General features: G+C 38.6%; 2 protein-coding genes across 5 annotated transcripts; both read left to right on the top strand.

Annotated features, from left to right (window-relative positions):
- The first annotated feature begins 586 nt into the window (after positions 1-586).
- On the top strand, positions 587-1,830 carry fh (frataxin). Its single transcript, XM_034973963.2, has 2 exons — positions 587-925; positions 1,527-1,830. Exons 1-2 carry the CDS (start codon positions 650-652, stop codon positions 1,773-1,775), a joined length of 525 nt encoding a protein of 174 aa, XP_034829854.1. The 5' UTR covers positions 587-649; the 3' UTR covers positions 1,776-1,830.
- LOC117987178 (uncharacterized) lies at positions 1,810-25,006 on the top strand. Of its 4 annotated transcripts, XM_069502158.1 has the most exons (19): positions 1,810-1,944; positions 2,415-2,548; positions 3,040-3,155; positions 3,892-4,049; positions 4,621-4,804; positions 5,091-5,197; positions 5,555-5,776; positions 6,327-6,527; positions 7,036-7,222; positions 7,613-7,755; positions 8,244-8,363; positions 8,950-9,154; positions 9,811-9,894; positions 13,606-13,814; positions 14,260-14,355; positions 14,787-14,930; positions 20,997-21,233; positions 22,577-22,607; positions 24,261-25,006. In XM_069502158.1, exons 1-17 carry the CDS (start codon positions 1,870-1,872, stop codon positions 21,189-21,191), a joined length of 2,580 nt encoding a protein of 859 aa, XP_069358259.1. In that variant the 5' UTR covers positions 1,810-1,869; the 3' UTR covers positions 21,192-21,233; positions 22,577-22,607; positions 24,261-25,006. The 4 variants fall into 4 exon arrangements, with proteins under 4 accessions (XP_069358259.1, XP_069358258.1, XP_069358260.1 ...); XM_069502157.1 differs by having other exon boundaries at positions 20,997-22,607; XM_069502159.1 differs by lacking the exons at positions 20,997-21,233; positions 22,577-22,607; positions 24,261-25,006 and adding exons at positions 18,003-18,033; positions 18,504-19,465.
- Positions 25,007-25,861: the final 855 nt, after the last annotated feature.

Genomic DNA, 25,861 nt, shown 5'->3' with positions numbered 1-25,861 from the left:
CCGCGCTAACCCAGTGCAGGCGAGCGCAGGTAACGTGCAGGTGTGCAGGGCGTCCCCCCACCTCATACCCCGATTGCTCGCGAGTCGCGACCTGTCGCGGTTTATACCTACCTACCAACCTATTCATTACAGTCCGACAAGGCTATCTTGGCGTGTGGCGAAAATCGGAACTAACGTTGCCGTTAAGTGTCCCCTTTGTTCTTGTTTGAATATTCTAAGCTGAATTCTAAGCCTTTGTTCTCCGACAGCGCCCCCCTGTCAATGTCATTCAAGTGCCAAGAGAGCCTTGTCGCACTGTAATTGGAGATCATAGAGTAAAGTAATACGTCTTACACGTGGAGATGAGCGGAGATGACTTATTTAGCAGACCAGTCATATCTTCTCTGCTTCTTCAGAGCGTCTTTGAAACGTGAGCGGCCACCCGCAAAAGCGGCGACCAAAGTTATATTATTGCCGTGCCGGAACGTATGCCGGTACCGGTATTGAGCCGGACAGTGGAAGCACCTATTTTTAGATTAAGCGTCTGTGATGTCATTGTCAATAGTTACGTGTTGACTTTGACAACTTGTTTGAGTTTGACTTTGACAATCAAATCAAAACAAAATTGCGAAAACAACCTAAACCAGCGGAAATTTTATGTTTTATCAATATGCTGAGAAATTTCTTACGTACCAGCCGTTGGCTGGCACGAAGGCAAATAATTATTGCGCCAACAATATGCCGACATTGGGACGGAAACTTAAAGTTTAGTAAAATAGAAAAGTTAACAAAACGCATGTATTGTTCCCAAAACATTCAACTTTCCGACGTAGATCCTGTGATATTTGATAAAGTGTGCAACGAAACATTGGAATCTCTGTGTGAATATTTCGAGGAACTAATAGATCAGTCGCCTAACTTGAAAGGAGCTGATGTTACGTTCAGTGTAAGTTACCATACTTTTCTTTTCTTGGTCGTATTCTTCCTAGCTGAAGGTCGTGTCGGTAAGTGAAGAAGAGTCTCCGTCACTCGCTTCATACAAGTCTCCATATATTATATAGTTATGCAATTAATTTTTCCTGAAAATATTCCTTATAACTTCTAAGAGCCATCTGGCTTAGTTGTGATACCTAGTGCATATTAGTTGACTATTATTGTTAAGCATGTCAACCCAAGCCTGTGAATGGATGAATGATCGAATTTGTTCTGAATTAAGCCTGTTGCTATGCAATGGCACCGATTTCGTTGTCTTTCTCTAAACTAAATTTAGAGTATCTGCATCCTTTTCTTTTTAACAATGCTAATAAGGGACAGAACATGAACTTTACATTTAAAGACTAAATTTTAGTGCACCCTACAAATTTAAACAGTAGGCTCGCGACTGTGCGCTAAAATCACAGATTTTACCATCTAAAAATTAAATTTAAAACTGTCAAACTGCGTCTGTCCTTTTCATATTACATTAGTAAGAAGAGTATGCAAATACTCTAAAATTTGGTTGTGCTCAGAATCAGTACCAGTTATTTTTATATTTTATTTCATTACAGGATGGAGTTTTAACAATAGCCTTAGGACCTAACTATGGCACCTATGTAATTAACAGACAAACCCCTAACAAGCAGATCTGGTTAAGCTCACCGACAGCAGGTCCTAAACGCTACGACCTTGTCTTAAAAGAGGGTGGATATTGGATTTATAAACATGACGGAGTAACACTACATCAACTTTTGCAACAAGAAATTTCAAAAATCGCTACGAACGTAAATTTCAAAACGTGTACACACGCTTTAGTTTAATTTTTGGTTCTATATATTGTATAATTTATTGTAATATAAGTAGGCATTTAATTTATTTTGTTGTTTTATTTGTTTTTTAAATAATAAATACAAAATGGAGGTTATAGAAGATGGGAATATTATGGATAGGATCCCTATTCTATTGCAGAGGGATTTGGAATATTATCAGGTCAGTAACTTGGTTGTCATTTTATTATGTTTTCTGCTTGGAGGATAAATCCACGGTTTTATGCAATTTTATATGTGAAATGAGATGTTCTGTGTCCAAAATACTATATGCATCAGTCCATTGATTGATTGCCCAACTAAATACATAGGATTTTTGAAAATTCAACCCATAAGGAGGTAAAATAGGGGTTTGAAATTTGTGTAGTGCATGTGGGGATACGCTAGTTAGTCCATAAAGCATTTACAGCTCACTCTCAAATATCGTGTGACAGCAGCAACTCTCCAAGATATCATGTTTAACGATTGGCAACGGCGACGCATCATGGCATCAACTGCTGTAATAGATTTTTTTTAACACAAGGCCCTATGAAGCATGTCATACTACAGAGCACTGCCACCACTAGAAGCACATTAGAGAGATTGTAGAGCGCCTCTGTGTTCTACAATAAGTTATGAGTGTAAAAATTTCAGACAAACCAAACAGTGCTATCGGAAAATGTTTGCTGTGGAGTTGTTGGCGGCAGGTTGGATTTTCCGAGGAGTGCGTCATTTGCAGCTGTCAAAATAGTGCTGTGGCTAGAAGAGGAGTTCTCAATTGCTTTTCAGTAAGCATCAAATAAATCAAAGCGGCAGATATTGGGAGAATTTTTGTATAACAAAAAAGGGCAATACATGCAATTTATAACTTAAAACCACCTAACCTCCGCCTCAGGAAAGTCCAAAAGGCGTTTGTGGGTCCCATACCCAAATTCCGCAATCTATTTTGGACTTAACTAAGTTAAGTTTAAAAAACCGGCCAAGTGCGAGTCAGGCTCGCGCATCGAGGGTTCCGTACTACAGTCGCAATTTTTCGTCATTTTGCACGATAAATCAAAAACTATTATGCATAAAAATAAATAAAAAATTGTTTTAGAATGTACAGGTAAAGCCCTTCCATAATATGATACCCCACTTGGTATAGTAATCTTGCTACGAAAGTTGAAAATACATTTTATTTGTTTTTGTGATGTAACCACAAATTCACGATTTTCGAATTTATTCCTTTACTTGTGCTATAAGACCTACCTAAAAAAAACGAGTTTTTTTCAATTTTCAGACAAGGTTCTGGAATGTTCGTGAACATTGGAGAAGACAAAGTAGATGGTGTAGCGAAAACCTCCGATCCTGATAAATTTGCACAACTGGCAACCAAATCCAGTGACTCTTTGCTAGGTAAATAAGTATTAAGTTTAGTACCTGTGTACAGTCAAAACAGTTTGAAACGATATCACTATCCATATTATAAATGCGAAAGTGTGTTTGTTCGGTTGGGTTATTGGTTTGTTCCTTCAATCACGTCGCAACAGAGCAACGGATCCTGGAGAGTGACAAAGGCTACTTTTTATCCCGGAAAATCAGAATTCCCATGGAATTTTTAAAAACCTAATCCACGCGTACGAAGTCGCGGGTTTCAGCTAGACAAAAAGTAATAGCCTATGTCACTCTCCAGGTCTTAAACTATAGGTACCCATGCAAAAAATCTCGTCGATCCATTGCTCCGTTAAGACGTGATTGAAGGACAAACCAACAAACAAACACACTTTCGCATTTATAATAGCCAGGGGTTAGCCATATTGGGACAAACGCATCGTGTGGCCCAGTCTTACATTATTTAAGTGGCTCTTAAATACAAAAAGACATCCAATTTCTACTGACAGCATAATACTTAGGCTGCATCATCGCTTGCCACCAGGTCTGATTGCAGCCAAGCGCTAGTCTATACATTAAAAAAAAAACCTACCACCTCAAATTTTTTTTTTTTAAATGTATGTTTCGCTAGCAATCCTCTGACATGGTTATCTGAGACTTTGTATAGCTTAACACGGCATTTTTTTTACCTTTTTCTTTTTAGATTGTCATGAAACAGGTTCTCTAATAGAATATTACGCCTCTATAATTAAAATTCCAGAACACCTTCACGTCCTAGCGCAAGAGGCGCTCGACCACGCGGATCTGCCCGTGCTGACCGCAACGTTAGGGGCCGCTGCGTTGTTGAAGAACAGCTTGTATTGCTACGTGCAACATGTTGAGGATGCTGGCAACGCTGAACGACATGCTATAATACAGGTACATCTATATAGATATAAAAAGAAAATCTGACTGACTGATTTATCTATGAACGCACAGCTCAAACTACTGGACGGATCTGGCTGAAATTTGGCATGCAGATAGCTATTATGACGTAGGCATCCGCTAAGAAAGGATTTTTGAAAATACTACCACGCTGAGCGGTCGCGACTGCTCGGCGTGTCTCGGTCTTCTATTTGGGAGGTCTGGGGCTCGATTCCTAGCACCCATGTTGAGTTATGTGCATTACATAAGGAAAACATCGCGAGGAAACCTTATTTAACACTGCCATCTAGCTACTGGACTGCAAACTACATTGTCAAAGATGAGAGATTTGAAGACTATATAAAGTAGTTTGATAGTTCAACGCTAGATATACAGCCCGTACACAATGTTTGATCTCACATTCGATAGATGGCGCCGCGAATTTAACTTGATTTTTTACTAAATAAGACTCGTTATCAAGAAAATGGTGGACAGTAGGCAGGACAGACTCCAGTCAAAGTCTAAAATACTCAAACCCCTATAATTTAGAAATAGGTAATGATAGTTGAAATCTATTTCTTCTCAGGGATGTTACAAACGCTACGCAACGATGTCCGAAGCAGTAGGAGAGAGAGTACTAGACCTCCACAATCGAGTACTCTCTCTGTACATCCTGCAGGACTCGGGCGGGCGGCCCATCGACGACCAATCCAACACGGCGCACGAGGCTGGCACGCCGTCTGTGCAGGGATGGTGGCTTTATATGAACGGTAAGACTTTTACACAGCCATTTTTAACGTTCCGTAACCAAAGGGTGCCTACGTGACCCTACTAAGCTTCCGTTGTCCGATCCGCATGAACTACACAAATTTCAAACCCCTATTTCACCCCCTTAGGGGTTGAATTTTTAAAAATCCTTTCTTAGCGGATGTCTACGTCATAATAGCTATCTGCATGCCCAGCCCGATCCGTCCAGTAGTTTGAGCTGTGCGTTGATAGATCAGTCAGTCAGTCACCTTTTCCTTTTATATAATTATTATGGGTACTGATTTTCAGGTAGTAAGAAAGATTTATGGGACACAGTGCCGCCACGGATGGCACAAAGAATCTTTGCTGGAATGTTGAATGAAACGCTAACTATCTTGACTGTTAGGTATTGCCAGGTAAGATATTATTTCCCTATATAGCTAAGTATAGAAAAACAAACTTTTTCTATAAAAATGTAATTTTTACTTATATTGGCCCCTCGAAACTTCACATGATTACTAATTTTTACTTTAAATTATGACGTATTCATTCGCTAAGAAAGCATCTTTGAAAATTCAACCCCCAACGGGATAATATAGGGGTTCGAAGTTTGTGCAGTCCACGCGGACGAAATCGCGAGCATAAGCTAGTTATATTATATGCATTCAGTCAAATGTTATGAGGTTCTGAAAGGGGGAAGGACGGGCGGACTGAAATTCACCCAAGTGGACTCAGAGGCCTACGGTCAGTAATTAATCAATTATTGTTTTTAGACAATCACTTCAGACTTAACAACACGTCTCCTCATAAACGACATCCTCAACATCCTGCTGTGTGTGGGCCAGCTGTTGCCGGCTATATGCAGCAGCGGCTCGGATCTAGCCGGGCTAGAGGAGGCCCAGCAATGCAGGGATGTGAGGGACGTACATGCCAAGTGCAACGAACTGTTTAAGTGTATGGTCTATAGAGGGGCAGCTTTACACTTCTTACATCAGGTATGTAGCTGCTTCGTTGGTCTAGTGGTTAGCATGTTCGACTTCAGATGACGAGGTCCTGGGTTCGATTCCCGGGTTCGACCAAAAAATTTGTTAGGTACTTATTGGATTTTTCTGTTAAGAAGTTCTTAACTCCTACTCCCCGGAGTTAGAATGTTGGCGGTGTTTCACCCCCGTGTCTCAGAGAGCACGTAAAGCTGTCGGTCCTGCGCTTGATCTCTCTCCGGTCGTGTTGGATTTCCGTTCCATCGTATGTCCAGCTGTGGACGCATGCAGGGTCATGGATCGGAAGAATATTGGATTTTCCTAGATGATGCCCGCGACTTCGTCCGCGTGGATTTCGGTTTTTAAAACATCCCGTGGGTACTCTTTGATTTTCTGGGATAAACAGTAGCCTATGTCCTTCCCCGGGGTGTAAGCTAACCCTGTACCAAATTTCATCAAAATCGGTTAATCCGTTGGGCAGTGAAAAGCTAGCAGACAGAGAGACAGACAGAGAGATACACTTTCGCATTTATGATATGGATTTATTAGTATGGATTTTTTGCAGGCGTTCACAGAGCAAGAAGAAACAAAATTCTCAAAAGATACTCCATACCCGTGGTTCACGTTTATCAATCCGAACCTCTTCGATAATTCTGGAGATATAACTGCGAAGACAACTCAGGAGCTGTCGACAAAGACCGCTTTAGGTTTGGAATTGATGGTTTTGCTTGCTCAACCGCAGCCATCTTGGTCTTTGATTGTCAAGGTAATTTTTATCACATTACTATCTAACTGTTTGGACAGCTGTGATAGCGTAGTGGTTAAGACGTTCGCCTCCTAATCGGAGGTCGGGGGTTCGATCCCGGGCTAAATCTCATTGATCTGTGGCGGTTGCCACAATTACAACTGGATGGCGCTATTCAATCGATAACATTTCATGACTCAGTCCCGAACAAATTTACTACCGGCAGTACTCGCACTAACGGAGTTTTCTGCAATCTGAACTAGGTATATTAAGTACGGTATGGTGGAGTATATTTGGTCGAGCCTGCACAGCGCTCTCGTACAGATCTATTGCTGTGTGATAATATGCTCAAATTTTTACAGAATGTGTATCTATTTCTATTGCCACTATAACATCAAATAATAAAAGTTTCAAAATGGCCGCCATGAAAATTTAAAAACAAAGTCTTGTACGATGGTACGGAACCCTTTGTGTGCGAGTCCGACTCACACTTGTCCGATTTTGTAAGTAGCATTTTTTCCAACTGTAGGTTCTAATGATGCGCAACTGCCACTTGTTGCGGATGCTTCTGATGAATGCCATTCGCAACATGTCTGCGGATAACTCGCGCTGGCCGGCAGACGGGCTGTGGTACAACGTGGAGGGGTGCCGGCAGAAATGCGATGGGTTTCTGTGCACGGCTGATGGGTTTTGCAGGTTTAAGGGGGACTCCAATGGTAAGTTATTAGTAAAGTACATTATAGATGAGCTATTTCAAACAAAAATCGTATTCTATGAAGCGGCTAATATTAGTATGACATTTAAGAAGTTGGAACCCGCAAATTTTATTGTTTGGAACCTAGATTAAAGTTGACAACCCACTTGAGCTGCGCGGCAAATATAGTTTACTAGCTGATGCACGTGACTTCGTCCGCGTGGACTTAGGTTTTTAAAAATCCCCCGGCACCCATAGTATGGTTCTCAATAGCTGAACGGTCAAAGGAGAGGACTGAAATTCAAAAGATTAGCGGTTCAAATCCCACCCGTTACACTATTGTCGTACCTATACTCCTGCGGACAAACTTTTAGGTATGGTTTCTTTAAAAAAAATCCGAATTAATTTTCAGCGGGTGAAGAGTACGCTCGCGCGGTTGGAGCTTTGACGTACATATTGGCGACAATAGGCAGCAAAGAGGACTTGAAGTCGACCCTATGTTACGCCTTAGAAGTATCTGGGCGAGACTGGGCCGCTTGCTTGGATAAACGACAGGTGTGTTTTGTAGGTAAAATTAGGAGGGGACTCTATTCACAAGGTATTTGAAAAATGGGTATTTGAAGAAACTATTGCCGTCACGCTGCGCTCGCTGCTCAGGCTGATTTTACCTACAAAAACTTTGACCGAAATACGTTTCGTATTCCGCTGTTTTCATCTTCAAAACTGGACAGACCTCAAAAATTCTTATTCGTTTTGCTTGATCAAGCTGCATGATGCGAGCTTGATGCGCCCATCAAGCAACTTGATCAAGCCTACAGTACTTTTCTCATATCGCGAACACTGTTCGAACGTCGCGGCAAGCAAAAATGAATAAAACCGCATCAATCACGCGTAAATCTCAATACCCTCAATAGGTCCTCGGGTGTGGACTGAAAACTGAAAGGTCGGCGGTTCAAACCCCGCACGTCACCCACGCTCGCCCGCACCGGGTTAGCGCGGGTGTGCGGCACGTTACGTGTCGCGGACTATACCTATGCTTGCAGGTGTGGTGTGACCGTCGTCCGCCGTGGCTAGCCGGCCTACTGGCAGTAGCGGGAACGTTGCTACAGTTCATACCATCCGTCCTTGTTAACGCTGTACTGACCGGAGCTTCTATGTATCAGGTAACATCAACTATTCAACTAGAGTGTTGGAGTTCGCGTCTTTAATCAATCGATTCGATTACGAGAAGCAGTATCGATTTAGGAGCAACGCACATCGGTCGAGTCGATGTTCTGTGCAGAGTTTTCTTGATAACAACACTGTATCTGTTGGATTTTGAACAGTGTGACCAGTTGATTTGCCGAATGCCGAACTATTGTAAAACTCTCGAATCATTTGCCGAATCCCGATAGTGGAGCCGAACCAAAAACCTCATCATCGTGACCAACCTATAGCCGGCTCACTACAGAGCACGGGTCTCCTCTCAGTATGAGAAGGGTTTAGCCATAGTCTTCAACGCTGGTCAAGTATAGATTGTTAGACTTTACACACCTTTGAGAACATTAAGGAGAAATCTCAGGCATGCAGGTTTCCTCACGATGTTTTCCTTCACTGTTAAAGCAAGTGACATTTAAATTCTTAAAAAATACATAACCCCGAAAAGTTATTGCGGTGCGTGCCCGGGGTCGAACTCCCGACCTCTCGAATAGGAAGCGGACATAAAAACCTATCAGATCAAATTTAAAATTTTTAGTTTATTGTCTGTAGACTATGTCCCTGTGCCTCACCTGCATATCCCGCACGCTGGACTGCATCCCGCGGTGTTTCATCAATGCGACGTCCACACTGGAGGGCGCTCTGCCGTCCAATGTGGCTCCGGTGGGCGGCTCCCTCCTGCTGCAGATGCTGATCACCATCGCGTACGAGCAGCTACAGATATGGGCACAGAGGGAGGCGGCTAAGGAAAAAGCGGGTATTTTTATTGTTAATGGCTTTCACAGACTATAATGCATTACCTGCATATCTCGCGATGTTTTATCAATACAACGTTTACACTAGAGGGCGCTCTGCCGTCCAATGTCGCTCCGGTCGGTGGCTCCCTCCTGCTGCAGATGCTGATCACCATCGCGTATATTTAAACAAGCTTATGCCCGCGACTTCGTCCGCGTGGACTACACGAATTGCAAACGCCTATTTTACCCCCTTAGGGTATGCATTTTCAAATATCCCTTAGCGGATGCCTACGTCATAATATCTATCTGCATAGCAAATTTCAGCCCAATCCGTCGAGTAGTTTGAGGTGTGCGTTGATAGATCCGTCAGTCACCTTTTCCTTTTTTTATATTTAAACAAGCTCATGCCCGCGACTTCGTCCGCGTGGACTACACAAATTTCAAACCCCTATTTCACCCCCTTAGGGGTTGGATTTTCAAAAATCCTTTCTTAGCGGATGCTTACGTCATAACAGCTATCTGCATACCAAATTCCAGCCAGATCTGTACGGTAGTTTGATCTGTGCGTTGATAGGTTGTGCGGCGCGCGCGAAAACACTCTATTCCGTCACTCTCATAGACTGACAGGCATTGATTCTGTTTATATTCTGTACCTAATGTATATATTATTTCCCAGTGGCAAATGGTGAAGCCCATGATATGAACGCTAAACACAAGCCGAGAGCAAAGCACGTTAGGATTTCATCGCATAATCGCACTAGTAAGTAAAACTTGGGTAGCCGGCAGGAAATATTGTACATCGACCTTTAGAAAGAGATTTCGGCTTCGTAGAGCGTTGTCTCTGTCACTCATATATGTGACGTTTTGTCGGTCTCAACGACAGAGATAACGCTCTACGAAAACTATACCTCTTTCTAAAGGTCGATGTACAATATTTCCTACCGCGTAGGTACTGTAACTAAATGGGCCATAAAATCGTACTCTTGCGGATAATTACAACCTAACATTTTTCCGAGTTGCCCGCAAAGACAGCAGTATAAAAAATAACTATCTGATATTCGCGGCCTATTAAGACCAAATGACAGAGAGATCGTCAAATGTCCCAGACAGCCCAGTGAGATATGTTGTGGCCGTATGGTAATAATTAAATGCGGCAACGGTGAAAGATGTTTATTGAGAGCCGACTTATGATCTACTCTCGCTTATGGACTAACAATAACAATAAATAAATCTTACATACTATTGTTTAAATCTTATTGCCTAACTACCTAACCTACATAATTTTGCATCACCTCTCTTTCAATCCGATGTGCAGGCAACCTACTTTGATATATTGAGGAGTTGCATTTTTATGTTACAGCTAATATGAACATGCTACGTTTAAACTGTCAATTCGTACATATTACAACTCCCCTGAAAATGTATGCGGTTACCCCTCCCCTTAAAAGAAAAAAAAATGTTAGACGCTACATCGAATCAGAAGAAAAGATGATGACAATCACAAAAATAAAATCTAATGCTAAATAAAATTAAATTATGTAAGGAAACATTTTTTTTAGTTACTTCCTGTGCTTAAAGTGCAATTTATCTTATCTCTTACTTCGTATGGGCATACTTTTAACCTTACTTATATAAATATAAAAATCGTAATCTATTAAGTGCACAGTCAAGGATTTAACTTTTACAAAAGTTTCGAAAAATCTCATCATAATAAAATAATCTCAAAATAGCATCATAGGTATTAGATATGTATAAGTTGAGGTATCGATTTCACAAATCGACTTCAAAAGATTCTTTGACCTATCAAATCGTCGTCATCATAAGTATACAGCTGTCGTATAGCATCGTCGTAAGACGGTAAATATAAGGTTTCTATTCTATAACCCATAATAATACCTATTATTAAGTAAACATCTCAGGTATTCATATTTCCTGGACAGTCAAAATAAATCTCTCCTAGTCTTCATCTTCCTTTCAAGTTACTTCTTCACATAATACAAATAAATAAACAAATCAACAAACGCGGCGCGTACTCTCCTAATTAATATTTAACATAACATGCTTGCAAGCATTTTTCATAAGACTTATAGTCTTCATCAAACTTATTTCTTTCAATAAGTATTTCAATAGCATTCAACTTTTCATAAAAAATTCTAGGTCTTTCACTAACACCAGCGCGGTAGATAATGATCAAGAGTCTAGACAAATATAGTTGAATGAGGAGGTACTAAATATGCGCAAAACATCGCGTCCAAATAAATAAATAACAATCATCTTCCTACGTCAGTATGTCTCAATCCAAAATAAATATTTGTATATTTTATACCTAGCAATTCTACAGCCGAAGGGTGATCAAGCCTTTGGTTTGCAGAGTCCTAATTTGTCAAAGCCGGGTATAGTCTTATATCGTCAAAACTTGCACGAAACTAGACGAAAAACGTCTGTAGGGGAAAAAATTCTCCTTATTTCATATTCATTTCCTTGTATTTGCAAATTGCATCTCGAGCAAAACCATTGTCTCGTATAACAATACAAAATGTTCGGGTACGCGTGTGTCGTTGACCACGCGATGACACCGTTATAATTCTCTGAATTATTATATTTCGATTTTAACACCGAATATTTACGAAAGAAGTAAGTACCTACCTACTTATTCATTTATTAATTATTATCTATTATTAGTTTAAACTATCCTACACACTATATAAAATCTTACAAATAAATCACGAATGGAACTTATTAGTAGGTAGTGGAGCAAGTGTTATTTATTATATAAAAAAATTACCAATACGTACGTCCTAGCCTATACGTACAAAATTAAATTATCTACCCAAAAAAAAAATTACAATACCTACACATTCTAACTATTTGCCCATTAAGGTACGGACAGACGTGCTCATTACTAGCACGAAAGCATGCTTTTATTGAGCAAGTGCTCATTAGTAGCACGTGTGTCATGTAATGAGCATGCTTATTTCGAGCATGCTCAAAAATCAACCGACGTTTGATTTTCGAGCATGCTACCTGAGGCGCGGGTAGAAGGGGGCGTGCTCCGAGCGCGTCTGAACAGGGTTTGCTTATTAGCATGTACTCAGTACAACATACAACATATAACTCTACAGTTTATTTAAGCATGCTTATTGCTGGCAAATGTGAACAGTTGCATGAGCATGCTAACATTAAGCTAGCATAAAAGCACGCTTTTTTTGAGCACGTCTGTCCGTACCTTTACGAGAGATAAATTGCACTTACTTTAACTATTAGCGACGCATTTTATCAATCAATTTCGTGACCGCCGTGTAGTCGCCGTCGTCGTCAGGACTGGTTTTGGTCATCAGGTCCGGAGGTCTGGAGTCTGCCTCTTCTTTACTGCATCTTAATGGGCCGGGAAAACCCTGGACTCCTCGAACTGGGCCGGGAATACCCTGGACACCTCCTAGTTGTGGCCGGGATAACCCTGGACGCACGATGATGCTGGGCCGATCAATGAAGCTTGAGATTGTCTTCTGTTCATAAGCGATTCATTTTTGAACTTATTTCTTGATGTTAGTGTTTCATACAGGACGTGGAATTATTTTCTTCTTTTTGTTTTAGTTGAGTCTTGAATCTTGATATTCTTTAGAAAATTGTGTAGTCTTCTTCTTGATCGGTGCCCAGCCGGTGCACGCACTTAGATTAGGCATGCACCGACTGGCAAGGGTCGCCATGAGATATGTTGTGGCCGTATGGTAATAATTAAATGCGGCAACGGTGAAAGATGTTTATTGAGAGCCGACTTATGATCTACTCTCGCTTATGGACTAACAATAACAATAAATAAATCTTACATACTATTGTTTAAATCTTATTGCCTAACTACCTAACCTACATAATTTTGCATCACCTCTCTTTCAATCCGATGTGCAGGCAACCTACTTTGATATATTGAGGAGTTGCATTTTTATGTTACAGCTAATATGAACATGCTACGTTTAAACTGTCAATTCGTACATATTACACCAGACAGCCTTTTTGTCTGCTTCCACCCACACTAATGTTTCTGCCGGAGGAAAGATAGAGGAAATATACCTTTCCTATTCTTAGTTCCGACCATAGACAAAAGATATTATTCCCTTATCTGTGGTCCCGACGCATCAACACGGTCTGTCGCGGTGCGAGTAAAGAGTGGGCGTTAGAGTTTTTTAAATAAAAAATATAGCGAGGAAACGAGCGGGCGGGTCACCGCCCAACTTTTGCAGTACCAGAGGAATCGCCAATGCGTTGCTGGCCTTTCAGGAATTTGTTGGTCCGCCCCTTGAATAACCCCATGTAAACTAGTGGAAACACCGATGAAATTTGCCACTAGAGTATGGGAGTAGTTGATAGAATAAAATTGGCGGGTATTTCCATTTAGAAATTGCCAAAAAATACAGCACACGTTCGTTTGTTTTTATGAAGTGTTTAATCTTTTATTTCTACATTTGGATCACAGTAACATCATCTTCAACTTCGTTCGACGGCAGCCAAAGTTCGCCATCCTCCATAGCTCTGGCGATAGCCGAAGCGTTGTGTTCCATAGACGAAGACCACAAACACACGTCGGAAATAGAGGCGCTAGTCGCTCAGACCAAGAAAATGTATACAGTCTCTGATAACTTCGGCTTGGAGGACTTCCCAGAATTTGCCGAGTTTTTTGAGGAGGTTTGTATACAATACAGTCCTAGATTTGTTAAAGGTTATGAGCGATTAAAGAAGCAATTAAATATAATATAGCTTTATAGGAAAACATCAGGAGAAAACGAGCATGCCTAAGAGTTAGGATGATTTTGCTGATAGTGACTATTTAAATAAGATTTTAAATCCCAAGGCTGTATAAGTTCTTTTCACCCGGTTTTCTGGGTAGGCATAAACTATTTACTGCTGCAATCATACTTTGAGCCATTACGATCGTGCGGTCTGTATCATAAATGATTACGATCATAGGATAACTTGTGTCCGATAAAAATGATTTTTGCCCCAGTTGAAGTTTGCACCTTCGTAATGGCTCAACTGTCGTATGTTTCACGCTGGATAAAAGAGTTGAATCATCGTCATGTTGTTTGAGATATTTCTCAAGACTGTAGCTTTCCAAAAAAAAAATTTATAGGGAAAAGTCCCAGCATCGGATGCCGAGCGGGCGAGTGATGCCGTGGCATTAACCAGCCAGATCCTCATGACATCCGCGGGAAGAGACAGTCTCAGAGTAAGTATCCGTAACTTCCTTTTCAGATTCTTAAGTTTTCTAAATTCTTACGCTTAAATCTGTCATCTCACCTTATGACACAGAAGGCTCACTCCGTTTTTTATTTAAATGTCGGTCGTTTAAATAATCTTTTTGATTTTACGGGATAACAAGTAGCCTGTATCGATTTCCGAGACGCAATCTACCTCTCTGTGCTATGTTTTATGTAAATCGGTCTAATGGATTTGATTTTCCGGTCCATCCCCGAGGTGTAAGCTATACCAAACATCAAAATCGGGTAAACGGTTGGGCCGTGAAAAGCTAGCAGACAGACACATTTTCGCATTTTTAATATTAGAATAGAATGGATATGGCGAATAAAAATAACTTCAATAGCCTCAATATTGCATCAAAGGAAAATGTCAATCAGCATTGTAATATTATATTGACAGGTAATCTACGACCACGTGCAGTTACACTGTGAGACGATCTATAAGGAGCTGGGCATACAAGACCAACAGGACGCGGAGATCACGTTGAACAAAGCGCCTCTGCTATACATCATGTTCCATATCGGAAAGCGGCCTTTTGACCAGGTAAAATTAAAGTGCGGTTTGGATTCGCACGCGAAGGGTACACAAGAAATAATACTTTTTAATTTTCATTGGGCTATCTTGAAATTTTGATTATTTGTTGTATATTCTTTGTTTCAACTCCCAAACCATTATGGTTCACTAGATACAGCCCGCTGACAGACGGACGGACGTTCAGACGGCCTTGTTGTTGTTGTTCTTTTCGCTGGAACTTCACGAGCTGAGAACAACAACAACAAAGTGGACAAGAACAAGAAAGAGGGTAGTTCGCTAATGTCCTTGACGCTCGAACTTCATCTTTCATAGCACTGCAGACCCGTCAGGACCACGAACCGTACAATTGGGTATTTGGCTCCAATTTTTTTATTACTTTATTATAAACTAAGATAAAAATAATGACGTAAACTGAAAAACTAATTAAATCGATCAAAATATAACGAAAAAGTTATAAGCATTTAAATATTTCTGATTAGACAGAGATAGCGATATAGCATTTTACGCGATATGGCATTTTTCGTTTTGCGAGAAAGGGATAGAAGACCCTCCCTCCCACTCCAAAATTAAAATGCCTGTAACTTTGTAAATCTTTGTAGCTTTAGTTTTAAGTTTGCGTTATAATTTATTATCACCACTATATCTTAGAAATCCAACATCTGACCATCAAAAAGAGTTATTTAAGTATTACCTATTTTGAATAAATCATTTGACTTTGACTTTGATCTTTGTTGGATTTTAATATTTTTTCAGCGTAGGTATGTCATTATTTTTATCCTAGTTTATAATAAAGTAATAATATTTATCAAATTAAAAAGTAGGAAAATACCCAATTGGGTTGAAATATCGACAAATAAAAACATCAAATTAACCGTGGTATGTACCCGTTATCTACATCAAAATATGTCATTAAACCACGAAATAAGCTTATAATCATTAGTTATCTTTTAATACCAAGTTTCGAAAAAGTGTCAACTTATTTTTATTTTATCCTATCTATTAGATTACGGTTTACGATTTCAGAAAACCCGGGATACCCCGCGGAAATGTCAAATTGCTCTGTTTAGTAAACATTAGAATTTGTCCTGAGTTTTTGTTTCTCAAAAGTGCAAAAAGGTCAAGTTCGATAACATTAATAATTATTCCTGGGTTCCTCCAATATTATCTATTTATAAGTATTCCCTAAAAAGATAAAAATATTATCTATCAGCTACAAGTGTTATGAATATCTATACATACCTACTGTGTAATTTGTTTCGAACTACATAGTTACGTAGGGAGCACCATGGCAGCATCAAGATAGATATAGTAGGCGACAAGTCAAGATGGCAATCGGGGTATGAGGGGAGAGGGTGCCTCGCCACCCGCACGCAGGGCCCTCTTTCCCACTGGGCACTCTGGGCACGTGCCCAGGGCCTACGATCGATAGGGGCCCACTAGTCCCTGCCACTTGTATATATCAATTATATATTTTTGTAAATATGCCAAAAATTTCGCGCTCGCTTCGCTCGCGCTTTGGTTTTGTTTTGGTTGCTACTGTTCTAGGCGTTGTAAAAATCCCGTGGGAACTCTTAGATTTTCCGGGATAAAAAGTAGCCTATGTCACTCTCCAGGTCTTTATCTATACCCATGCAAAAAATCACGTTAATCCGTTGCACCGTTGCGACGTGATTGAAGGATAAACCTATGTTATGTTATGATAACTAATGTTATCCTATGTATATGAGTGTGATTCTCATAATATCATCTCTTTTTTATGGTTCCGTACCTCAAAACGAAAAAAAGTAACCCCTATAGGATCACTTTATTGTCTGTCATCACAAAAAGAAAATGTGTTCATGAACAAATAATTAGTATTTTCAACTTTCAAAGTAAGATTACTGTACCAAGTGAGATATCATAATATTATTATACCTGTGCATTCTAAAACTGATTTTTATATTTTATTTATATATTAATTGTTTTTGAATTATCGTGCAAAATGTCGAAAAAATACGACTGTAGTACGGAACCCTCGTTGCGCGAGCCTGACTCGCACTTGGCCGGCTTTTTAAACGTATTGCTTTGTTTGATAAACATTACAATTTGCGTTGAGATTATGTCTCTCAAAAGTGCAAAAAGGTCAAGAACGATAACGTTAAATTGTGTTAAATTGTTAATTAATTAGTGATATTAAATTATCCCTGGGTTCCTCCGGTATCAATAAAAGAATTCCCTAAAAAGATAAAAATACTATCCATCAGCTGAAATGTTATGAATACCTACCTATATCTACTGCGTAATTTAAGTTTTTGTTTTGAACTAGTTACCTAATCTACAACTACTTACTAAATTAATAAAGTTAGAGCCGCAATAGCTCAACTGGTATATAGGAGTGGACTGAAAACCGAAAGGTCGATGGTCCAAACCCCGACCGTTGCACTATTGTCGTACCTACTTTTAGCACAAGCCTGACGCTTAGTTGGAGGGGAAAGGGGAATATTAGTCATTTAACATGGCTTATACTTATTCTTTAAAAAAAATCCTATAGGTTTCCTTGATAGCCACGGCGTACAGACGGACATACAGACAGACAGACAACAAAGTGATCCTATAAGGGTTCCTTTTTCCTTTTGAGGTACGGAACCCTAAAAAATAAGATTGCATCGACCCCTTGTGCCGGGTAGCTAGAGTCGTAGCCTCCCACCAGACCAGACGAGAGACAATTTAGAAATTATGAATCGAACCCGGACCCTCGCACTTATTAGACCACAGTGCTCTCCACTGCGCCAGGGATGTCGTCAATTTTTTTGTATGATTAGTATTGATTACTTGCCGTAATCATTTTAGCAAAACGAACTAGGTAAGTACGGGTAAAAACCAAAACTTCTTATCAAATTGACCTCTCCCGTTTTCATGTAGGTATACTTATTCCATCTTACAATTCATATAAAAAGACTTTGCGTACCTACAAGATTAATTACAGTATTGTCAATCGCATCCGTCGATTCACATTTGATTCTAAAATATCTTAAAACAATAACAAAAAAATTAAAATGCAGAAATCTCTGTTGTTTATTCTTTGCATCGTCGTTATCTCAGCATCAGTTGAAGCGAAACCATCACCAGCAGGGTAAGTACTATAATTTTATATAGGTACAACGATCTTTGCGAGTCTAGGCGGGTTGCTATCTTAATATTTTAGTAAGCTAAGCAGGCAAGTATTTCTGAAACATTTCTTTAAATTTATTCATATGCGTTTTTTTTTTCGACTGAAATAATCCTGGACCGAAAAATAAATATAATTGGGATCAATTTCAAAATTATTTAAGGCAAAAAAATAATTAAATACCACGTTTTTAAAGCAGACTAAAAAGTATAGAGTAAATTATAGATACCCAGCTATAAAAATACAAATTGTAAGATTAAAGGGAAAACGTGGGGCACAAGTTTTTAGTATAGGTACATAATACTTCAGAATATATAATAAGTATTACTATATATTATACTATGCGGGCAGTAATTACGACAGGCTAACTGAAAGTTTAACTAGAACATTTTTTATATTAATTAATATATTAACGACTCTTAAATTTATAACAGGCCGTGCGGAACCAGAACTGATATTGGAAGAGGGGACTACAATACCAACGACGTACGCAACGCAGAGAAATTAATAAAATCTTCCTGCGGAGGTAACGCTGACTTTACCGTTGGGCATGGTAGCCATGGTAGTAACACTGTACAATTTTAACCTATAAGTACCTAATATAAACTTATTTATGCACTTCACAGAGGAAAAGTATACTCGGATGTGTAAATTAAATATTGTTTATGTCATTAGCTAATTATTGTTATTTACAATGTTTGTATTTCATGTATCGGAGGAACATAATACTTCAAACTTAACATAGATGTTAGTTAAGTAGGTACTAAAACTTACTTAACCTTTGGTAGGGATGTATGATTTTATGATATTGTTACATTCGACCAATGCATGTAAATATTACGTAAGTAATATTAGTTTTGTAATCTATTATTTATTTTAATCTTATGTAATACCTATGAATAAGGTACATTTATTAGAACGAACGAAGCTAGTGCTCATAGCTCATAGGTACCTACGTGTTTTACATTTTTTTTTTCATAAAATTTAAGTAAGTCCCTGGCTGCCGGCTGCATGATGTTCGGAACCATAAATCTGGTAGCGGAATGTAATTATATTGTGGAAAAAAGATAACAACACACTGTACCTACGTCAAAATGTTACAAATTACTTGAGCAAAGTACAAAAAATAAAAAATACAATGAAATACCTTTTTGAGTTACTTACTCTTGTAATAATTTAAATAGTAATTATTATTGAATGCGAAAATTGGTTATAGTTGACAACCAAATACCAATGAGGCATCCCTGGTAAGGTGGTATCTGCTAGTTAAGCTTAGACCTAGACCTAGACCTAGATAATAATTATTATTTTAATTAATTATATTATATCTGTATTATTATTTGTTTTCTTATATTAGAAAATAAAAAGGAAATAAAATTTATGATTTATGAAATTATTTATCTTCTTTTATTCTTATAACTTTCCCTTTCCGCGGGTAGGTAATTTTTCAGAAATCCGGACGTATTCCTCGTTTTACATTATAAAGGGAACCTCTGTGCAATATTTCAGCTTACTAGGTCCAAGGGTATGGGCTGGGCGTTGATAAGCCAGTCAGTTGACTTTTCTTTCTATAAACCTAGGCGGATTGAAAAGTTCGCGGCCTTGTATAAAAGTATTTTAGTCGCTACATTTTTGAGATTCCGCACCCGAGAAGTGCCAACGAAGTGCCAATCCTAGTACTAAGCCGTCCGTTTGTCTGTCTGTCTGTCAGCGGGCTGTATCTCATGAACCTAATAGGTAGAGAGCTGAAATTTTCACAGCGTGATTTTCTATTGCGAATACAGATAACTAGAGATAATAAGAATTTTAAAATAATGGCCATGTAAATTTAAAAAAGTAAATATTCTGATAGGATGGTACGGAACCCTTCGTGTGAGAACCTGACTCGCACTTGACTTGTTGTTATACTGCCCTCAATAAGTTCATACATTTTCCGGTCGTGTAAATGTGGTTTTTAAGTTAGGCCAAGTGCAGAGTTTTTGGAAAATGGAGAACATTGAACGATCAATTACCTACCTACCTATTAAGAAATAAGGCAACTTTAAAGCGAAAATATAAACCCTCCTTGCTCTCTATCCCGTGGGAATTTCAAAGAAGACGTATCTGTACTTAGGTATAAAGGGAATCTGTACAAAATTTCAGCTTTCTAGATCCAAGGGCTTGGAATGGGTTTTGATGAGTCAGTCAGTGAGTCTTGTATAATTAGATTTCCAGTTCTTGCTACCAACAGTAAAGGTATAGTAGGTTGAGTAGCCTACTGCGGGCAATTAGGAACGACATCAGGGGGGGTAAATGTGAACGTTTCTAATTACGCCTATCAGTTTGTCTTAGTATCAGTAATGCTTTGAAACATGTCATAAGACGATCATTTACTACCTACTCACATTTAGCAAAATTAAATGATTTCATTTCATTTCAAGACGAATCTAACATCAGCCAAACTCAAGATTCAAGTACTTCCGTTCATGAAACTGCAGCCGAGCAAGACTTTATTGAACTCATTGACAGTCAGAGTCAAAATGCCACTTCTGTTGCTGAAAAGTAAACTTAAATAGATGTGACCAACTCTAGTAAGAGTTACGTCTGTAATTTCTGGCAAAAAAAGTAATTATAGCATTTACAAAGATTTAATTATATTCCCATATAGTTCCTATTCCCCCCGCGGACTGATCTTAAGCGGAATTACCCCACACGGTATCGGGTAAATAAGAACGACAGTGTTTTTTTATTATTAATTTTTTTAATTACAGAGTTTATTTGCAAGAATCTTGATTGCATTTTTTATAGCTAGATAAGTAACGTTAATGTTGCAAGAAAATTTGATTACATTTGTGACTTTATTATTTTAGAGCGCTTCAAGTTAGGTGTTCCCCATTACCCCACTTTCCCCAACCTAAGTAGCGACTTATGACTTACTTTCTCCCTAGTATCTGCGAGGAGAGTGGACAATGCCGTGGAGCAGGCTAGTATCGCTGGCCAAGGCGTGGTCGGGCCCCGAAGGTGCCAAGCTGCACGTGAGCAGACGCACAGACATACGCGGCGTGAAGACGCACGGCAAGACCAACAGACAGCTACTGGACTTGTATAGTTTATTCAAGTCGCCCCCTGAAGGACTTTTGTAACAGCTCAAAAGGCTGCTGAAACAGTAGAGTGAACTAGCTTAGGTATAGGTACTACTCTACCACTTCCGAGTACTCTTAGTTTCAGTAGAATAAATGTTTACACGTTGTATTATTAGTGTTAGTAGAGTAATTAGTGTTTATTAGAGTGATACGTCGCGCGTCGCTTCTTCGGAAATAATCTATTCTTGTAGAATCATGAAATTTGGCAGGTCTTAAAAATCCCGTGGGAACTTTGATTTTCCAGGACAAAAAGTAGCCTATCTGTAGTAGCCTGTCCCCGGGATGCAAGGTTTCTCTATATAAAAAGATTTTTAAACGGATGATCCTTAAAAATCCCGTAGGATCACACGATTTAGGAATGCAATAATACTTACAGCATCAGGGTTGAGGAGTTGGATCCTCGGTTCATCGATAAAAACTTTACTTGGTAAGTAGGTACCTCCAATATCAATCCATAACCGACAGTTTCTAAATCCCACCAGTTTTGGTGGTCAGGTTCCCTGCAGCATCAGGATTGAGGATAGGACAGGATGTACTATACTGAAATACATTCTCCCAGTCAAGATCAGGTCTGCAGTTGAGCCGTAAAAATTAACAAACAGACAGACAAAGTTATTTTTGCATAATATCATACTAGATGATGCCCTCCACTTTATCCGCGCGGATAGTTTTATTTTTTAAATCCCGTAGGAACTCTTTGATTTTCCGGCATAAAAAGTAGTCGTTTAGTTCGTCTCTGGAATGCAAACTATTTCGGTACAAAATGTGGTCAAAATCGTGACCATGAAGATGGACTATAAAAAGATAACAGACAGGCAGAAACGTCTATACAATTTTTTTTATTTCATTTCATTTTTACAAGTTAGCCCTTAACTGCAATCTTACCAGATAAGTGATGATGAACCCACACCGCTTATCGGTTTCTACACGGCATCGTACCGGAACGCTAAATCGCTCGGCGGTACGGCTTTGCCGGTAAGGTGGTAACTAGCTACGGCCGTAGGGCGTAGCCTCCCGCCAAACCAGACCAGACTAGTTGCCCCTGCCGGGAATCGAACTCGGGTCCTCGCACTTAAGACCACAGTGCTCTCCACTGCGCCAGGGAGGTCAGCAAAAAATTTTGTATGATTAGTAATCTATGTAGCAAAACGAATTAGGTAAGTACGGGTAAAAACCAAAACTTCTTATCAAATTGACCTCTCCCGTTTTCACGTAAATTCCATCTCACAATTCATATAAAAAGACTTTGTGCAAAATACTAATTACAGTATTGTCAATCGCATCCGTTGATACACATTTGCTTCTAAGTATCTTAAAATAATAACAAAAAAAAATTAAAATGCAGAAGTCTCTGTTGTTTATTCTTTGCATCGTCGTTATTTCAGCGTTAGTTGAAGCAAAACCATCGCCAGCAGGGTAAGTACCATAATTTTATTTACAACGATCTTTGCGTGTTTATTAAAGTAGTTTGATGATAATCTATATTAAGCATAATTATAAAAGGAAAAGGTGGCTGACTGACTGACTGATCTATCAACGCACCTGTCGTACAACTCAAACTACTGAACGGGCTGAAATTTGGCATGGAAATAGCTGTTATGACGTAGGCATCCGCTAAGAAAGGATTTTTCAAAATTCAACCCCTAAAGGGGTAAAATAGGGATTTGAAATTTGTGTAGTCCACGCGGACGAAGTCTTAATAAATTACCTACATAATTAAGTTCAATTTCAAAATTATTTAAGACAAAAAAAAATTAAATACCACGTTTTTAAAACGGACTTAAAAGTATAAAGTAAATTATAGATAGCTATGAAAATACCAATATGGTATTTGACAACTAGTCAAATCAGTAACTTTTTATCAAACGTCAAAACGCGCACTTAGTACCTATGCGATATCCTATGAAATACTGAAATGTGACGTCACATCATAATGACGTACTTTTTTAGTTTAATCGATAATTTAAAATGGTTTTTACACTTAAAACTAACAAAGGACGTGGATTTTACGTATTTTGGATGACCCTCTATTTAACAATCACTGAGAAATAATTTACTTATTTTTGATGTAGTCAAATACCCAATCTACACTAATCTACATCTACACTAATATTATAAAGAGGAAAACTTTGTTTGTTTGTTTGTTTGTTTGTTTGTTTGTTTGTTTGTTTGTTTGTTTGTTTGGTTGTACTGAATAGGCTCAAAAACTACTGGACCGATTTTAAAAATTCTTTCACCATTCGAAAGCTACATTATCCACGAGTAACATAGGCTATATTTTATTTTGGAAAAAAAATAGGGTTCCGTAAGATATTTGGGTTTTTCGGACACAAGGTGTAAAAAATCAACCAGAAAAGTTACTTATTTTGCGTACGCTGCCTAAACTATAAAAGATAGAACCATAAAATGTTCTAATTAATTGTAGATCTTATAAATATCTACAAAAAAGTCCGCGACACACTATACCCATCTATGTCGAGTGAGGCACAGCAACCATTTTTTTATTTAAAAATCTTGAATTTTTTTTGGACTACATTTAAACGCGTTTATTTTACTCATGCTATTAATCCTTATCAAAATAAATGATTTCATCACTAAGAACAGTTTATGGAGATAATATTTGGTCTTTGAATGATTAAAATTGGACGTTTGGTTTTGAAGTTATGGCGAAATGAAAATATTACGATTTCTGCTGCACGGCCCGTTGTATTATATAAAGAGGTAATGTCGTTAAGTTTGTTTGTAGGGGGTAATCTTTAGAACTACTGAACCGATTTTAAAAATTCTTTCACCAGTAGAAAGCTACATTATTCCTGAGTGACATAGGCTATACGGGATCTTTAAAAACCTAAATCTACGCGGGCGAAGCCGCGGGGATCAGCTAGTTGTAAAGTAAAAGGGAAAACGTGGAACACAAGTTTTTAGTATTCTTGACATATTACCTCAGAATAGGATCATAATAGATATTCCCTACTATGCGGGCAGTAATTACGACAGGCTAGCTGAAAGTTTAACTAGAACATTTTTTTATATTAATTAATATATTAACGACTCTTAATTTTTTAACAGGCCATGCGGAACCAGAACTGATATTGGAAGAGGGGACTACAATATCAACGACATACGCAACGCAGAGAAATTAATAAAATCTTCCTGCGGAGGTAACGCTGACTTTACCGTTGGGTATGGTAGCCATGGTAGTAACACTGTACAATTTTAATATAAATTTTACCTAATATTAACTTATTTTATGCACTTCACAGACGAAATGTTTAAATTAAATATTGTCTATATAGTCATAAGTTAATTATTATTATTTACAATGTTTGTACTTCATGTATCAAAGGAACATACTTAATACTTCATGTATCAGAGGATCAAATCATCATCTTCAAACTTAACCTAAGTAGATGTTAGCTGAGTACTAAAACCTACTTAACCTTTGGTAGGTATGTATGATTTTATGATAGTGTTACATTCGACCAATGCATGTAAATATTACGTAAGTAATATTCGTTTTCTAATCTATTATTTATTTTAATCTATTGTAATACCTATGTAATAAGGTACATTTATTAGAACAAAATAAGCGAGACTCCTGTAATAATAATTTAAATAGTAATTATTATTGAATGCGATAATTGGTTTCATTTGACAACCAATGAGGCATGCCAGTCAGGTAGTGTCTGCTAGTTAGGCTTAGACCTAGACCTAGTTACCAATTATTTTAATTTTTTATGTACTTATCTATATTATTATTTGTGTTCTTTTGTCAGTAAATCAAATGGAAATAAAATTTATGACTTATGAAATTATTTATCTTCTTTTATTCTTATGTTTCCCTTTCCGCGGGTAGGTAATATTTCAGAAATCCGGATGTATACCTCGTTTACAATTTAAAGGGAACCTCTGTGCAAAATTTCAGCTTTCTAGGTCCAAGAATTCTTTCTATAACCCTAGGCGGATTGAAAAGTTCGAGGCCTTATATAAAAGTATTTTTGCTGCTACATTTTTAAGGTTCCGTACCCGAGAAGTGCCAACGAGATCCTATTACTGTTGTAGGCACCTTCTCGGCATCGCCAAAATAGAAACATTATTTTATTATTTTACTGAGTTCCTAGAAAGGCATTCGTATAATGCTGTCGGCAATAACTTTTTTTTTTTACGCCGCCTTCTAGAAATCCTAATGAACAAAAAACATTTTTAGTACTCCATACGCAGACAAACAAAAAATAAGAAACGGCCAAAGTGAGTCGTTCCCATAGCATAAATAACAGGCAAGGCGCCATAAAGCGATAGTTCTGAATACAGTTTTTACGCTCGAGGGTACGAAAATGCGAAACAGATGTCGGTTCAGATTTACCATTGCAACTAGAGAATTTTTTCTGCCGAGTGACTTTTGTTGACAGAGAAGGCGATAGTTTGGAGGAAGCGAGAGGGGACAAACTCGGAAGCGGGGGAGACGACAGGAAAAAAGGAGCGCAGGAGTCGCACAACACAGTTCGAATCAACCTCGCAAAGGGGACAGAAGTGTGACGCGCGAGTGCCACGACGAAGCTCTACGTTTCCGAGCGGCCTTCCTTTCTTAAAATCTCTTTGTTTAACGAGTCGTCCGGGTACCTTTTATCCTTAATATCTGTATAAAGTCGATAAGTGGAAATTAATTAAAG

This window comes from Maniola hyperantus, chromosome 12 (genome assembly GCF_902806685.2).
Source record: "Maniola hyperantus chromosome 12, iAphHyp1.2, whole genome shotgun sequence".
NCBI classification, from domain to species: Eukaryota; Metazoa; Arthropoda; class Insecta; order Lepidoptera; family Nymphalidae; genus Maniola; species Maniola hyperantus.
This window is presented reverse-complemented; position numbering and strand designations above follow the sequence as displayed.

Bases quoted from the DNA above. Each gene is read 5' to 3' on its own strand.
- fh (XM_034973963.2), top strand. From the start codon at position 650: ATGCTGAGAAATTTCTTACGTACCAGCCGTTGGCTGGCACGAAGGCAA. The intron at 926-1,526 runs GTAAGTTACCAT...ATTTCATTACAG, and splicing joins GAGCTGATGTTACGTTCAGT to GATGGAGTTTTAACAATAGC.
- LOC117987178 (XM_069502158.1), top strand. From the start codon at position 1,870: ATGGAGGTTATAGAAGATGGGAATATTATGGATAGGATCCCTATTCTA. The intron at 4,050-4,620 runs GTACATCTATAT...ATTTCTTCTCAG, and splicing joins AACGACATGCTATAATACAG to GGATGTTACAAACGCTACGC. The intron at 13,815-14,259 runs GTTTGTATACAA...AAAAATTTATAG, and splicing joins TTGCCGAGTTTTTTGAGGAG to GGAAAAGTCCCAGCATCGGA.